Source organism: Neophocaena asiaeorientalis, unplaced genomic scaffold (genome assembly GCF_003031525.2).
Source record: "Neophocaena asiaeorientalis asiaeorientalis breed wild unplaced genomic scaffold, Neophocaena_asiaeorientalis_V1.1 scaffold241, whole genome shotgun sequence".
NCBI lineage: Eukaryota > Metazoa > Chordata > Mammalia > Artiodactyla > Phocoenidae > Neophocaena > Neophocaena asiaeorientalis.
Genome location: NW_020172287.1, coordinates 1730079 through 1747192, shown reverse-complemented (window position 1 = coordinate 1747192; position 17114 = coordinate 1730079). Strand labels below are relative to the sequence as shown.

At 36.4% G+C, this 17114-nt stretch overlaps 1 protein-coding gene across 3 annotated transcripts in view; it reads left to right on the top strand.

The window, feature by feature from the left end:
- The window catches only part of LOC112412815 (zinc finger protein 354B), a 31170-nt gene extending 25034 nt beyond the window's left edge, over window positions 1-6136 (top strand). For all 3 annotated transcript variants that reach the window (XM_024764558.1, XM_024764550.1, XM_024764560.1), the window contains one exon: window positions 3394-6136. In XM_024764558.1, coding sequence (XP_024620326.1) covers window positions 3394-4979 — 1586 coding nt within the window. In that variant the 3' untranslated portion in view covers window positions 4980-6136. The remainder of the gene's footprint in view (window positions 1-3393) is intronic.
- The last annotated feature ends 10978 nt before the right edge of the window (window positions 6137-17114 follow it).

The window sequence follows — 17114 nt, the reverse complement described above, 5'->3', positions numbered from 1 at the left end:
TTTTTTTTTTTTTTTTTTTTTTTTTTTTTATTATTCTTTTTTTATTCTATTCTATTGATCTATATGTTCATCTTTATGCCAGTACCACAATGCTTCGATTATTGTAACTTTGTATAAGTTTTGAAATCAGGAAGTATGAGTACTCCAAATTTGTTCTTCTTTTTCAAGATTATTTTGGCTTTTCAGGGTCCCTTGAGATTCCATATAAATTTTAAGATGAGTTTTACTATTTCTGCAAAAAAAACGGCATTGGAATTTTGATAGGGCTTGCATTTAATCTCTAGATCACTTTAGGTAGTATTGCCTTCTTATGAGTATTAAATCTTACAGTCTGTAAATATCTGATGTTTTTCCATTTACCTATGTCTTCTTTACTTTCTGCAGTGTTTGTAGTTTTCAGTGTACAAATCTTTTACCTCCTTTGAGTTAATTCCTAAGTATTTTATTCTTTTTGATGCTATCGTAAATGAAATCCTTTTCTGTATTTCTGTTTTGGCTTGTTCATTGTTAGAGGATAAAAACACAACTGTTTTTGTGTTGATTTTTTATCCTGCTACTTTGCTGAATTTGTGTATTCTAACAATTTTTTGTGGAACCTTTACATTTTCTACATATAAGATCATCTGTTGTCATCTGTTGCAGACTATTATATATATAATGGATAAACAAGATCCTACCGTATAGCACAGGGAACTATATTCAATATCCTGTGATAAATAATGGAAAAGAATATGAAAAGAATGTATGTATGTGTAACTCAAATCACTTTGCTGTACAGCAGAAATTAACCCAACATTGTAAATCAACTATACTTCAAAAAAATAAATTTTTAAGAAAGATCATGTCATCTGTGACTGAGATCATTTTACTTTTTCCTTTCCAATTTAGATATCTTTTATTTATTTTTCTTGCCTGATTGCTCTGGCTAGAAATTCCAATACTGTGTTGGGTTGAAGTGGTAAAAGTGGGCATCCTTATCTTGTTCCTGATCTCAGAGGAAAAGATTATAGTCTTTAACCATTGAGTATGATGTTAACTATGGGTTCTTTAAGGATGGTCTTTATTGTGTTGGGGTATTTTCCTTCCAGTCCCAGTTTATTAAGTGTTTTGGGGTTTTTTTAATCATGAAAAGGTGTTGAATTTTGAATTTTGTCAGATGCTTTTTTCTACATCACTTGAGATGATCATGTGATTTTGTGTCTTCTTTCTGTTAATGTGATGTGTTGCTTTAATTGGTTTTCATATGTTGAACCATTCTTGCATTCCAAGGATAAATCTCATGGTGTATAATCATTCTAATATTCTGAATTTTCTTTGCCTAGTACTTTATTGAGGATTTTAAGATCAATATTCACAAGGAATATTGGTCTTTAGTTTTCTATTCTTATAAGGTTTTTGTCTGGCTTTATTATCAGGGCAATGCTGGCCCCATAGAATAAGTTAGGAAATATTGCCTCCTCTTTAGTTTTTTGGAAGAGTTTCAGAAGGAGTGGTGTTAGTTCATCTTTAATATTTGATAGACAATAAAACTATCTGGTACAGAGCATTTTTACTATTGGGAGGCTTTGATTACTGGTTCAGTTGTTTTACTAGTTATATGTCTGTTCAGATTTTCTGCTTCGTAATTCAGTTTGGGTAAGTTTTGTGTTTCTAGGAATTTGTCCATATCATCTAGGCTATACAATTTTTTGTCATACAGTTATCCATGGTTTTTCCTTGTAATCCTTTTTTTTTCTTTTGACTCCGTGGTAATGTTGCCAACTTGCATTTCTGATTTTAGTACTTTGTGTCTTCTCTCTTTTATTTTTAGTCAGTCTCACTAAAGTTTTGTCAATTTTGTAGATCTTTTCAAATAACTGATTTTGCATTTGTTGATTTTTTTCTCTACTGTTTTTCTATTTTCTGTTTTATGTATCTAAGTTCTTGTCTTTATTATTTCTTCCTTCTGCTAGCTTTGGGTTTAGTTTGGTTTTTTTTCTAGTTCTTTAAGTTGTAAAGTTATGTTGTTAATTACAGCAGGATTTAAAATACCTTTATATTTCTTAATCCTTATATTTTTATAACATTGAAGTGTTTTATCCAAGAATAGGAGAGGTTTTTCAGGTGACTTTAATGTTATTCAAGACTGTTCTAGGGACTTCCCTGGCAGTCCAGTGGTTAAGACTTCACCTTCCAATACAGGGGGTGTGTGTTTGATCCCTGGTCAGGGAGCTAAGATCCCACATACCTCGGGGCTAAAAAACCAAAACATAAAACAGAAGCAATATTGTAACAAACTCAATAAAGACTTTAAAAATGGTCCACAACAACAATTTAAAAAATCTTTAAAAAAATTTTTTAAAGACTTTAAAATTTTTTCCCATATAAGTTTTTCATATTTCTTGTGAATTCATTTCCCTAAATCTTTGTATAAATGAAGATTATTGATTTTAGTGTGTTAATTTTATATCCTGGTATGTCACTGATCAAGGTTTATCATTGATTCTCTGAGGTTTAATTTCAGCTATAGTATTATATCATCAGCAAATAGAGATAGTTTTATTTCCTCTTTACTCATGCTTATGCCTCTAATTGATTTTGCTTGTGTACTTGTATTGGTTGATACATCTAGTACAATGTTGAACAGAAGTGAAAGTAATGGGCATCCTTGCCTTGTTCTTGATCATAGTGGAAATGTCTCTAGAGTTTCTTCATTAAATAAGATACTGGCTTTAGGACTAAAGTATATGTATTTATCTTATTGAGGAAGCATCCTTCAATTCCTGTTTTTCTTGAATATTTTTATTATCAGTGGTGCTGAATTTTTTTAAGGCTTTCTCATTATCTCTAGATATACTCATAATTTTTTCCCTTAGGTACATATTATAATATACTGTGGTTAAGTGGTATAATAAGGGGAATAGATTTTTGGAGCTCAGAGTCAGGAAAGGGTGCAAAGAGGAGCTTAACACTGGAACTGAATCTGAAGGCTACAGAGAAGTTTGACATGTAGGAAGAGTAGGGAAGACATTCAAGATTAGAAATAATTACAGAAATGAGAGTGATGTCATGGAGATAATGTATGAGTCTGTCATAGGCTTTGGATACTAGACTGCATTTCCCAATTCATACTCCTCCTCTGATGCCTTCTCTTCATTCTCCTGGTAATGTGTATACTCTCACCTTCTTTAAATGAGCATCTTTGTTTTATTCACCCTAGTACTCCAGCTCTCATCCATTATTATTTTATACGGTGACACTGTTACTTTCCTTTTTTTTCCTCTTGCTATAGGTTCTTTTAGCCAGAAGGCAATGCCTTATTTAGATATCATTAATATTTAGTCCTTCTACACATTTAGTCTCAGCTAATCATGTGGATCATTGGCAATTTCTTTCTTTTTTTGTTTTCTTCAGGATGTAAGAGCAGTCCTAAAACCACAAAGTCAACTCAAACTCAAGACTCATCATTTTGGGGGCCAGTAAGGAAAAGACTCAAAAAAAATGAACCCTGGAACTTCATATCAGAAAAATCCTGCTTATATGAAGACAGAATAAAGAAACAGAAGGACAAAAATGAAAGTTTACAAATAATTTCAGTCACCCATACAAAGATCCTCACTGTAGAAAGAAGCCATAAAAATAATGACTTTGGCCAGAATTTCAGCCTGAAATCAGTGTTTGTTAAGCAACAAAAGACTGCTAGAGAAAAAACACCCTCAAAATATGAAATACAAAGAAATAGCTTCAGGCAGGATTCAAATTTACTTAACCAACCAAAAATCAAGACAGCAGAAAAACGCTATAAATGTAACATTTGTGAAAAAGCCTTCATTCACAATTCATCCCTTCGTAAACATCAGAAAAACCATACTGGAGAGAAATTATTTAAATGTAAAGAATGTTTGAAAGCCTTCAGCCAAAGTTCAGCTCTTATTCAACATCAAAGAACTCATACTGGAGAGAAACCCTATATATGTAAAGAATGTGGAAAAGCCTTCAGCCATAGTGCATCCCTTTGTAAACACCTAAGAACCCATACTGTGGAAAAATCCTATAGATGTAAAGAATGTGGTAAATCCTTCAGCAGAAGGTCTACCCTTTTTATACATCAAAAAATCCACGCTCGAGAAAATCCCCACAAATATAATCCAGGAAGGAAGGCATCCAGTTGTAGCACATCCCCTTCTGGATGTCAGAGAATTCATCTCAGAAAGAAGTCCTATTTATGTAATGAATGTGGCAATACCTTTAAGTCTAGTTCATCCCTTCGTTATCATCAGAGAATTCACACAGGAGAGAAACCTTTTAAATGTAGTGAATGTGGGAGAGCATTCAGTCAGAGTGCATCTCTTATTCAACATGAAAGAATTCACACTGGAGAAAAGCCTTATAGATGTAATGAATGTGGAAAAGGTTTCACGTCTATTTCACGACTTAATAGACACCGAATAATTCATACTGGAGAGAAACTGTATAATTGTAATGAATGTGGTAAAGCCTTAAGTTCCCACTCGACACTCATTATTCATGAGCGCATTCATACTGGAGAGAAACCATGTAAGTGTAAAGTGTGTGGGAAAGCCTTCAGACAAAGTTCAGCTCTCATTCAACATCAGAGAATGCATACTGGAGAAAGACCCTATAAATGTAATGAGTGTGGGAAAACATTCAGGTGTAACTCATCCCTTAGTAATCACCAGAGAATTCATACAGGAGAGAAACCGTATCAATGTCTGGAATGTGGGATATCCTTTGGCCAAAGTGCAGCTCTTATTCAACATCAAAGAATTCATACAGGAGAAAAACCCTTTGCATGTAGTACATGTGGGAAAACTTTTAGGCAGAGCTCATCACTTATTGCGCATCAAAGAATTCATACTGGAGAGAAACCCTATGAATGTAATGCATGTGGGAAACTCTTCAGCCAGAGGTCGTCCCTTACTAACCATTATAAAATTCACATTGAAGAGAACTCCTTCAAAGTGGATTTGCATGTGTGAAATCCTTAAACCAAAGCTTATTAGAATACAGTTGGCCTTGCTTATCACTGGGTTCCACATCCACTGATTCAAATAACTGCAAATTTTAAATGTTCAGAAAAAAAATTCCAGTAAGTTCCAAAAAGCAAAATTTAAATTTACCACACATCAGCAACTATTTTCATGGCATTTGCATTGTATTAGGTATTACAAGTAATTTAGAGATGATTTAGAGAGGATGTGCATAGGTTATATGTAAATTCTACACCATTTTATATAAGGGAATTGATCATCCTCAGATTTTGGTATCTGTTGGGGGGGGGGTCCTGGAAACAGTCCCCAATAGATACTGAGGGACAACTGTATACATACTAGAGAATGATAGTAAATGTAATGAATATGATAAAATTTCTATTTTAGTCCTCACAGTTATTAAAGTCTAAGGATAAACCTTGACTGTGTAATAAATACGAGGGACACTTTCATACCTGTCAGTCACTTTTTTAAATATCCTGAGACAAATCACAAAATATTGATTTTGGCCATTTGTAAGATAAAAGGTAAGGTTTTTCTCTTATACAGCATTATACACTTTATGCAACATATAAACAGAAAAATTTGGGTGCAGGGGTGCTGGATTTCTCATTAGAAACCAACTGTATAAGCTAATAGCATATTTATTACAACTAACATTTTAATAGCAAACAAAATCTTAAAATATATGCATTTATAGAGCCAAGGACCAAATAATAGATAAAAATAAACTGCAAACTACCTCAGTCTGGAACTTGCCTTTTCTTAAACTGTTGTCAAACTTTGTACATGGTTTTCATCAAAAAAGAGGCAAAACAAAAACAAAACCCTCTGTTCTCTTCCTCCTTTATTTTTCTAGTTGCTTCCAAACTACACCTGTTTCCCAAATTTTTATGCAATTTCTAATTTTGTTTTTAGAATTATTTTTCTTTGTTGTATTGAAGTCATATTTATTCTATAACTGTACTTGCTATGTTCTATACAGCGTGCTAATTTAAGTAGGAAAAATATATTTTGATTAGGTAATCACTTTGAAGTTAAAGCTATTTTTTTAGTTCACTGCAGAAGAATTCCTAAGAACCTATCACCTGTAGCAAAGTCTTAAAAAGGGATCAACTTCATGAAATAAAAGCATGTTTTCCCCACTCGAGGTTTTCTAATTTTTTATAATCTCAGACTCCAAAGGAAAATAAAAGAAGGGAAAGAATTCTAAACCATTTAAAAGCCAGTTTACTCAGTAAATGTTTCTTTAACCCCTGAGCCAGGTATTATCCCAGGCACTGGAAATTGTTCAGGAGAAAAGAACAGGCCTTCAAGAAGTCATGAATTGAGGGGCCAAAGGAGGGGGTTGAAGAGGTAACAAAGTAAGTAAATTACCACGTGTTAGAGTAGTTTTCACAGAGAAATAGATGATACGATGATACTATGTTACCGAACACAAATACTGTAGAGATTTGTGCAGGATGTGGAAAGAAAGAATGGACCTAACGAAGGGAGCCCCAAAGGAGCAGGGACAGTCATTCCTGAGCCCAATTTTGGAAGAATAATGGAAATTCTCCAGAGAGTGAGATGAGTGCTTCAAGGGGAGGGAGCCACATAAGCAAAGGTAAAGGTGGGTGACAGCATGACATGTTTGTAGAACATCTGTTAAGTTGTGAGAATGACAGGTTGAAGCTTGAAAAGAAGGCAGAACTGAAGGTCTTACTGCCATCCTAAAGAACTTGAATTTGATTCTGAAATTTCTAGAACCAATGAAAGATTTTATATAAGGGAAATTGTTCTGGCAGTAAGGTGTAGAGACTGAATTTAGGAGGTTGAAGACAGCTGAACAGACAAGCCTAGAAGACTAGAGCCAGAAGACTAGAATTCAGAGTAATTAAAATACACAGTTGGTAGTCAAAACCACACTATGTGAACTTGGCCAGCAGAGTGTACAGATTAGAATGAGAAGCAGGGATCATGGATAAACCCCACAAAAAATATCAGTAAATAAGGAGTTGGTAGAGGAAAAGGAATTTAACTAAGATGAAATGGAATGGCCCTAGAGGTAGGAGAAAAGCCCGAAGAGTGATGTTACTGAGCCCAAAGGAGAACTGAATCTCTGTAGTGTTGGGTGCCACAGATCACATAACAGAGAAAATTGGAATTGGTAGCTAGAATGTTGGAGACCTTGGCAAGAGCAATTTCTGTTAATTAGGGTGAACAGAAGCCACATTATTCTAGGTTAGAAGATGAGAACTAGTGTGCTGTTCTACACTATGTTTCAAGAAGTTTAAATGAAGGGAAGAAAAGAGGGATGCATTTAGAAGGGAGAAAATTACTTAGGGAGCATTTCTGTGTTAATAATTGAGGCAATGTATACACATGTTGAACTAATGAGATCATTGTGTGGAACATATTTTCTGAGAGATTCTGAAAGAATTAGAGCATAGGTGGAAGAATTTACCTTAGGCTGGAGAGAAAGGTAGCCTACAGAAAGATAGGAATGCAGATAAGTTTCTGTTTAATTTGAAGGTGAAGGAATTTCTATCTGCTGACCTTATTTTCTGTAAAGCCGGAGAAAGATTTCACTTTTTTGAGATGTTGACTATAGTAGCAATTTTTGGATCTTTGGGTGCTTAAAAATGTTAATGAGTTTCAATCTGTGTTTTGGAGACTTTTTAGGAAGTCATGGCTCTGAGTTCACTCTATACTCATGTTTCAGTAAGAAAGCTCCACTTTTATTCTATATGTTTGATATCTGTGTTACTTTTTGTGTTTTTTTTTTAAGAAAAGAATTTGCTGGTAAATTAAAGTTTAAAAAGTACTTAGGATAAGAAAGAATGCTTTAAAAGAGTGATAAGTCTGAAGAGACTGGAAAGGATTATAGGAGTTCAACAAGTGTGTGGAGGTAGATGGAAAGACATTCACGTAGGGGAAAAGTTTGTGCAATGGAAAGGAAGCATAAGAGGACATGATGAAAAAAAAAAAAAAAAGGACATGATGTCCTCACTGTACTCTTGTAAGTAGTATTTTCTAAACTTCATTTTCCAATTATTTGTTACTAGTACATAGAAACAAATTGATTTTTATATATTGACCGTATAGCCAGTAACCTTGCTAAATTGACTTTTTCTAATAGCTTGTTTGTAGATTCTTTGGAATTTTCTGCAAACACAATGATCATCTGTAAATAATGACCATTTTATTTTTCTCTTCTAGTTGTAATACATTTAAAATTTTCTTCTTACATTATAGTACTGTATACAAGCCAGTACAATGTTGAATATGAATGATGGCATTCATTTTTCACCATTTAATGATGTTACCTTTAATTTGTCTGTGGATATCTGTTATCAAAAAGAAACATACCCCTGTATTCCCAGTGTGCTGTGAGTTTTTATCATAAATGGGAGTAGTATTTTGTCATATTTATTTTCTGCATTTAGTGAAATAATAATTTCTCTCTTCACACTTTTAATAGGTGATTATATGGACTGAATTTTTATGCTAACCGATGTGTTCCTGAAATAAATTCTACCTGGTCATGATACATCATCATCTACGTTGTATGTGTTTATAAGATCAGGTTTCTTCCTTAATAAGTAGAAGCTTGATGAAGTGACCAATATGTGTTTAAGAACTCAGAGCAAAATTTTTTATCATCCAAATCTGAAGGATGAATGGAATCATAATACCTAGAGAGAGGAAGGGGATGGCAAGGACAAGAGTACCACAGGAGCAAAAGGCTCAGAAGGAGAGTGTATGTAGCATCTGTAGAGACCAGCAGGTAAACAAGCCTTGCTGATGTGGAGGATTCCTGGTAGGATAAAAGAAAAAATAATATTGGAAATGAAAACTAGAGTTAGGTTATTAGAAACTTTAAATGCTATCTGAGAGTACAGGAATTTGGATATGATCCTTAGATATTAAATCAGTATATTTCTGAGGAGCAAATGGCCAATTTGAAACCTGTTAGGAAGACTGATGGGACAGAAGGTTCAAAGTTTCTGGCTTGAGAAACTGGCTGAAGGATGGATTCTTGAGAATAGTAGTTTGGGACAGTCTGTGAGAAATGTTTAGTGAGAAGATAAAAAAACAAAAACAAAACCAGAGGTTAGCTCTGCTCTTAGTGCTTGACAATTGTCCTGCACAAACTGACATACCACAGATGCTAAAATTCTTCAAGCTGACAGTGTTATTTTCTTTTTAATTAAGGTGCAGTTATGCTTTCAAAATGAGAACATATAATTTCAGTTAGTATTGTAAGTCAGTATGCTTCAGGTTATAAAAACAGTTGTTTAAGGAATACAACTTTCAAGAACTATTTTTAAAGTTTTTTGTTGTTGTTGTTTTCTTTGAGAGAGAGAACTTTCAATGAGAGCATTGGACAAAAAGTCAAGAGACCTGTGTGTTTTCCTGCCCCCATTCTGGTTCAAGTTACATAGTCCCTGGCCTTTTCAACCCTAGAAATTCCACTGTGTATTTTCATATACTGCTTTACGGTTCCTAATGGTATAGATTAACTCAAATTTTTAAATGTTCATCTTATGTATTTTGGGGGTAGAAACATCATTAGTAACAATATTAGCATATATTGTTGGATAAAATAGTCAAGTTATAGATCACAAACTAAAATTTTCAATCTAAAAATCAAATTGTTCTAGGAAGATGGAGTAGGCAGATATATGCTTTTTGCTATTTGCCCACTAAGTACATTTTAAACCCCTGTATATTATATTTAAAACAATCATAAGAAGATTCTGAAGAATGGAGAGAAGCATATAGGCCAGCTAGGAACCTCAGGACCGGTGATACGGTAGTTCTTTTTGCCTCATATATCCCAAGTGTAGAGCTGAAGAAGCAGGAACCCAGAAACAGCAAGAGACATAGACACAAAAAAATTTACAAAACCCCAACAAAGCCTACTTTCATTAGCCAAAGGACCAGGAACGGGGTGCCCTAGCAAGACAGAAAACTCTTAGATAATAACACTCTACTCCAGCCAAACAACACGGAAAAAACTGGTCCCATCACTACACACACCAGCAAAGGCTGAGTGGAGAGCCTAGACTTCCACCCTTATAAGGCTGTAAAGAGGGGCCATAAAACTTTGCTGGTGTGTGTAGTGCCAAGAGCTAGGACATTCATTCATGCCCGGTGGTAATAAACAACCTCTCTTCCCAGCAATAATAGTGGAGACTACATGGGGAACTGGGACACCACCCTCCCTTCCACTCAGTACTAAGAGCATCGCATCCTCTCCCTGCTGGGGTGGTATCAGAGGGGGCCTAGTGTAGGGACAGAATTTTTACCACTGCCCAACAGTGATGAGGCCATACTCCCACCCCATAGTGCCATAGGAAGCCAAGTAGGGAGCAAGCAAGGCACTCTTATCTGTCTCAGCCAGAGTGATATCAGTGAAGGCTTAGTGAGGAACTAGAAATCCCACGCTCATCAAGGGATAAAAAGGAGACCCTTAACTCCTTGGGTGTCTAGGGAGGCCAAATAGGAAAGCTGAGCTTCTACCCCACATGGCCATGATGAGGTGGAACTTCATAATGCCGTATTTGCTGTAGCAGTATCAAAGCAAGTCAGCTGAAGCAAAAAATTCAAATAAGATCTGGAGTTTCATAACATAATACCCAAGTTTTCCAGGATTCAACAAAAGACTTTCATCATACCAAGAACCAGGAAGATCACTTGAATGAAAAAGACAATTAGTAAACATCAAGAATTAGGTGACAGAGATGTTAAAATAATCTAACAAAGATTTTTATAGCAGCCATCATAAAAATACTTTGATGAGCAATTTCAAAAATGTTTGAAACAGGGCTTCCCTGGTGGCACAGTGGTTGAGAGTCCAGCTGCCGATGCAGGGGACGTGGGTTCGTGCCCCGGTCCGGGAAAATCCCACATGCCGCAGAGCAGCTGGGCCTGTGAGCCATGGCTGCTGAGCCTGCGCGTCCGTAGTGCTAGGAACCTCAGGACCGGTGATACGGTAGTTCTTTTTGCCTCATATATCCCAAGTGTAGAGCTGAAGAAGCAGGAACCCAGAAACAGCAAGAGACATAGACACAAAAAAATTTACAAAACCCCAACAAAGCCTACTTTCATTAGCCAAAGGACCAGGAACGGGGTGCCCTAGCAAGACAGAAAACTCTTAGATAATAACACTCTACTCCAGCCAAACAACACGGAAAAAACTGGTCCCATCACTACACACACCAGCAAAGGCTGAGTGGAGAGCCTAGACTTCCACCCTTATAAGGCTGTAAAGAGGGGCCATAAAACTTTGCTGGTGTGTGTAGTGCCAAGAGCTAGGACATTCATTCATGCCCGGTGGTAATAAACAACCTCTCTTCCCAGCAATAATAGTGGAGACTACATGGGGAACTGGGACACCACCCTCCCTTCCACTCAGTACTAAGAGCATCGCATCCTCTCCCTGCTGGGGTGGTATCAGAGGGGGCCTAGTGTAGGGACAGAATTTTTACCACTGCCCAACAGTGATGAGGCCATACTCCCACCCCATAGTGCCATAGGAAGCCAAGTAGGGAGCAAGCAAGGCACTCTTATCTGTCTCAGCCAGAGTGATATCAGTGAAGGCTTAGTGAGGAACTAGAAATCCCACGCTCATCAAGGGATAAAAAGGAGACCCTTAACTCCTTGGGTGTCTAGGGAGGCCAAATAGGAAAGCTGAGCTTCTACCCCACATGGCCATGATGAGGTGGAACTTCATAATGCCGTATTTGCTGTAGCAGTATCAAAGCAAGTCAGCTGAAGCAAAAAATTCAAATAAGATCTGGAGTTTCATAACATAATACCCAAGTTTTCCAGGATTCAACAAAAGACTTTCATCATACCAAGAACCAGGAAGATCACTTGAATGAAAAAGACAATTAGTAAACATCAAGAATTAGGTGACAGAGATGTTAAAATAATCTAACAAAGATTTTTATAGCAGCCATCATAAAAATACTTTGATGAGCAATTTCAAAAATGTTTGAAACAGGGCTTCCCTGGTGGCACAGTGGTTGAGAGTCCAGCTGCCGATGCAGGGGACGTGGGTTCGTGCCCCGGTCCGGGAAAATCCCACATGCCGCAGAGCAGCTGGGCCTGTGAGCCATGGCTGCTGAGCCTGCGCGTCCGTAGCCTGTGCTCCACAACAGGAGGCCCGTGTACTGAAAAAAAAAAAAAAAGTTTGAAACAAAAAATAGAGCCTTATCAAAGAAATTTAAGTCTCAGCAAAGAAGTAGAAAAGATAAAAAAGAAACAAATGGAAATTTTAGAACTGAAAACATGCAGTAACAGAAATTTTAAAAATTCACTCTATGGGCTCAAGAACAGAACTGAGTGTATAGAGAGTATGTATGAATTTAAAGTTAGTCTCCTGAGTCCTGTTTAAAAATATTGGTTCCTGGGACTTCCCTGGTGGTGCAGTGGTTAAGAATCTGCCTGCCAGTGCAAGGGACACAGGTTTGAGCCCTGGTCCGGGAAGATCCCACATACCGCGGAGCAGCTAATCCTGTGTGCCACAACTACTGAGCCTGAACTCTAGAGCCCACAAGCCACAACTACTAAAGCCCACGTGCCTAGATCCCGTGCTCTGCAACAAGAGAAGCCACCGCAGTGAGAAGCCCATGCACCACAACAAAGAGTAGCCCCTGTTCGCCACAACTAGAGAAAGCCCACACTCAGCAACGAAGACCCAACACAGCCAAAAATAATAAATAAAAATACATAAATTTATTTTTTAAAATCCTTTGTTCATTTAAAAAGATTATATCAGAAAATGAAGACATTATTTATTAATGAATTAATTTACTTATTCAATTTATTTTACCATCAAAAACAGTCCATTCTTTGCCCACTCTTAATTGGATTATTTGTCTTATTATTGAGTTGTGAGTTCTCTGTATGTTCCAGATACTAGTTCCATGTCAGATATATGATTTACAATCATTTTTTCCTATTGTGTGAGTTAACTTTTTTCAGTAAGCGGGCCTCTCACTGTTGTGGCCTCTCCCGTAGTGGAGCACAGGCTCCGGACGCGCAGGCCCAGCGGCCATGGCTCATGGGCCTAGCCACTCCGTGGCATGTGGCATCTTCACAGACCGGGGCACGAACCTGTGTCCCCTGCATCGGCAGGCGGACTCTCAACCACTGTGCCACCAGGGAAGCCCAAACTTTTCATTTTTTGATGGTATACTTTGAAACACAAACATTTATCTTGAAGTACTTTCTAATATCTCTTTTGAATTGTTCTTTGACCCATTGATCTTTTTAAGAGTGTGTAGTTTAATGTCCACATATTTGTGAGTTTTCCATGCTCTTGTTATTGATTTTTAATTTCATTCCATTGTGGTTGGATAACATACATTGTATTACTTCAATACTTTTAATTTATTTAGGGTTTTCTGTTTTTGTTTTTGTTTGTTTCTTTTTGTCTAGTACATGATCTATCCTTGAGAATTTTTCATGTGCCCTTGAGATTATATAATCTGTGTTGCTGGGGGAACTGTTTTACCAATATCTGTTAGGTCTAATTTGTTTATAGTGTTGTTCAAGTCTTCTCTTTCCCTGTTTATATTCTGCCTGGTTGTTCTGTTGTTGAAATGGGATATTAAAGTCTCCAAGTATTAATATTTAACTATTAGTTCTTCCTTCACTTCTGTCAGCTTTTGGTTCATATTTTTGGAGCTCTGGTTTTTGTTGTTGTTGTTGTTGGTTGGTTTTTTAATGTCTTTATTGGGCTATAATTACTTTACAATGTTGTGTTATTTTCTGCTATACAACACACAAAGCAAATCAGCTATATGTATACATATATCACAATATCCCCTCCCTCTTGAGCCTCCCTCCCACCCTCCCTATCCCACCCCTCTAGGTCGTCACAAAGCATCAAGCTGATCTCCCTGTGCTATGCAACAACTTCCCACTAGCCATCCATTTTACATTTGGTAGTGTATGTATGTTAATGCTACTCTCTCACTTCGTCCCAGCTTCCGCCTCCCTCCCGTGTCCTCAGGTGCATTCTCTATGTCTGTGTCTTTATTCCTTCCCTGCCACTAGGTTCATAAGTACCATTTTTTAGATTTCATATATGTGTGTTAGCATCTGGTATTTGTTTTTCTCTTTCTGACTTACTTCACTCTGTGTGAGTCTCTAGGTCCATCTACCTCATTACAAATAACTCAATTTCATTCCTTTCTATGGCTGAGTAATATTCCATTGTATGTATGTGCCACATCTTCTTTATCCATTCATCTGACGATGGACATTTATTTAGTTTGCTTCCATGTCCTGGCTATTGTAAATAGTGTTGCAATGAACATTGTGATACATGTATCTTTTTAAGTTATGGTTTTCTCAAGGTATATGCTGAATAGTGGGATTGCTGGGTCCTATGGTAGTTCTATTTTTAGTTTTTTAAGGAACCTCCATACTGTTCTCCATATTGGCTGTATCAATTTATATTCCCACCAACAGTGCAGGAGGGTTCCCATTTCTCCACACCTTCTCCAGCATTTATTGTTTGTAGATACTTTGATGATGGCCACTCTGGTGTGAGGTGATACCTCATTGTGGCTTTGATATGCATTTCTCTAATGATTTGTGATGTTGAGCATCTTTTCCTGTGTTTGTTGGGAACCTGTATGTCTTCTTTGGAGAAATGTCTCTTTAGGTCTTCTGCCGATTTTTGGACTGGGTTATTTGTGTTTTTTATATTGAGCTGCATGAGCTCCTTGTATATTTTGGAGATTAATCCTTTGTCAGTTTCTTGGTTTGCCAATATTTGCTCCCGTTTCTGAGGGTTGCCTTTTCGTCTTCTTTATGGTTTCCTTTGCTGTGCAAAAGCTTTTAAGTTTCATAAGGTTCCATTTGTTTATTTTTGATTTTACTTCCATTACTCTAGGAGGTGGGTCAAAAAAGATCTTGCTGTGATTTATGTCATATAGTGTTGTGCCTATGTTTTCCTCTAAGAATTTTGTAGTGTCTAGCCTTACATTTAGGTCTTTAATCCATTTTAAGTTTATTTTTGTGTATGGTGTTAGGAACTGTTCTAATTTCATTCTTTTACATGTAGCTATCCAGTTTTCCCAGCACCACTTATTGAAGAGGCTGTCTTTTCTCCATTGTGTATCCTTGCTTCCTTTGTCAAAGATAAGGTGACCATATGTTTGTGGGTTTATCTCTGGGTTTTCTATCCTGTTCCATTGATCTATATTTCTTTTTTTTGTGCCAGTACCATACTGTCTTGATTACTGTAGCTTTGTAGTATAGTCTGAAGTCAGGGAGCATGATTCCTCAAGCTCCATTTTACTTTCTCAAGATTGCTTTGGCTATTCGGGGTCTTTTGTGTTTCCATACAAATTGTAAAATTCTTTGTTCTAGTTCTTTGAAAAATGCCATTGGTAATTTGATAGGGATTGCACTGAATCTGTAGCATAGTCATTTTCACAATGTTGATTATTCCAATGTTATCCTGCTACTTTACCAAATTCATTGATTAGCTCTAGTGGTTTCCAGGTGGCATCTTTAGGCTGTTCAGTGTATAGTATCATGTCAGCTGCAAACAGTGAAAGGTTTACTTCTTCTTTTCCAGTTTGGATTCCCTTTATTTCTTTTCCTTCTCTGATTGCTGTGGCTAAAGCTTACAAAATTATGTTGAATAATACTGGTGAGAGTGGACAACCTTGTCTTGTTCATGATCTTAGAGGAAATTGTTTCAGTTTTTCACCATTGAGAATGATGTTGGCTGTGGGTTTGTCATATATGGCCTTTATTATGTTGAGGAAAGTTCCCTCTATGCCTACTTTCTGCAGGGTTTTTATCATAAATGGGTGTTGAATTTTGTCGAAAGCTTTTTTTGCATCTATTGAGATGATCATATGGTTTTTCTCCTTCAATTTGTTAATATGGTTTATCACATTGATTGATTTGCACATATTGAAGAATCCTTGCATTTCTTGGATTAACCCCACTTGATCATGGTGTATGATCCTTTTAATGTGCTGTTGGATTCTGTTTGCTAGTGTTTTGTTGAGGATATTTGCATCTATGTTCATCAGTGATATTGGCCTGTAGTTTTCTTTTTCTGTGACATCTTTTTCTCCTTTTGATATCAGGGTGATGGTGGCCTTGTAGAATGAGTTTGGGAATGTTCCTCCCTCTGCCATATTTTGGAAAAGTTTGAGAAAGATAGGTGTTAGCTCTTCTCTAAATGTTTGATAGAATTTCGCCCATGAAGCCATCTGGTCCTAGGCTTTTGTTTGCTGGAAGATTTTTAATCTCAATTTCAGTGCTTGTGATTAGTCTGTTTATATTTTCTATTTCTTCCTGGTCCAGTCTCAGAAGATTGTGCTTTTCTAAGAATTTTTCCATTTCTTCGAGGTTGTATGTTTTACTGGCATATAGTTGCTTGTGGTAATCTCTCATGATCCTTTGTATTTCTGCAGTGTCAGTTGTTACTTCTTTTTCATTTCTAATTCTATTGATTTGAGTCTTCTCCCTTTTTTTCTTGATGAATCTGGCTAATAGTTTATCAATTTTGTTTATCTTCTCAAATAATCAGCTTTTAGTTTTATTGATCTTTGCAATTGTTTCCTTCATTTCTTTTTCATTTATTTCTGATCTGATCTTTATGATTTCTTTCCTTCTGCTAACTTTGGGGGTTTTTTTGTTCTTCTTTCTGTAATTGCTTTAGGTGTAAGGTTAGTTTATTTGAAATTTTTCTTGTGTCTTGAGGTAGGATTGTATTGCTATAAACTTCCCTCTTAAAACTGCTTTTGCTGCATCCCATAAGTTTTGGGTCATCGTGTTTTCATTGTCATTTGTTTCTAGGTATGTTTTGATTTCCTCTTTGATTTCTTCTGTGGTTTCTTGGTTGTTTAGTAGCATATTGTTTAGCCTCCGTGTGTTTGTATTTTTTACAGTTTTTTTCCTGTAATCAATATCTAGTCTCATAGAGTTGTTGTCAGGAAAGATGCTTGATACGATTTTAATTGTCTTAAATTTACCAAGGTTTGATTTGTGACAGAAGATTTGATCTGTCCTGGAAAATGTTCCGTGTGCACTTGAGAAGAAAGTGTATTCAGTTGTTTTTGGATGGACTGTCTTATAAATATCAATTAAGTCCAT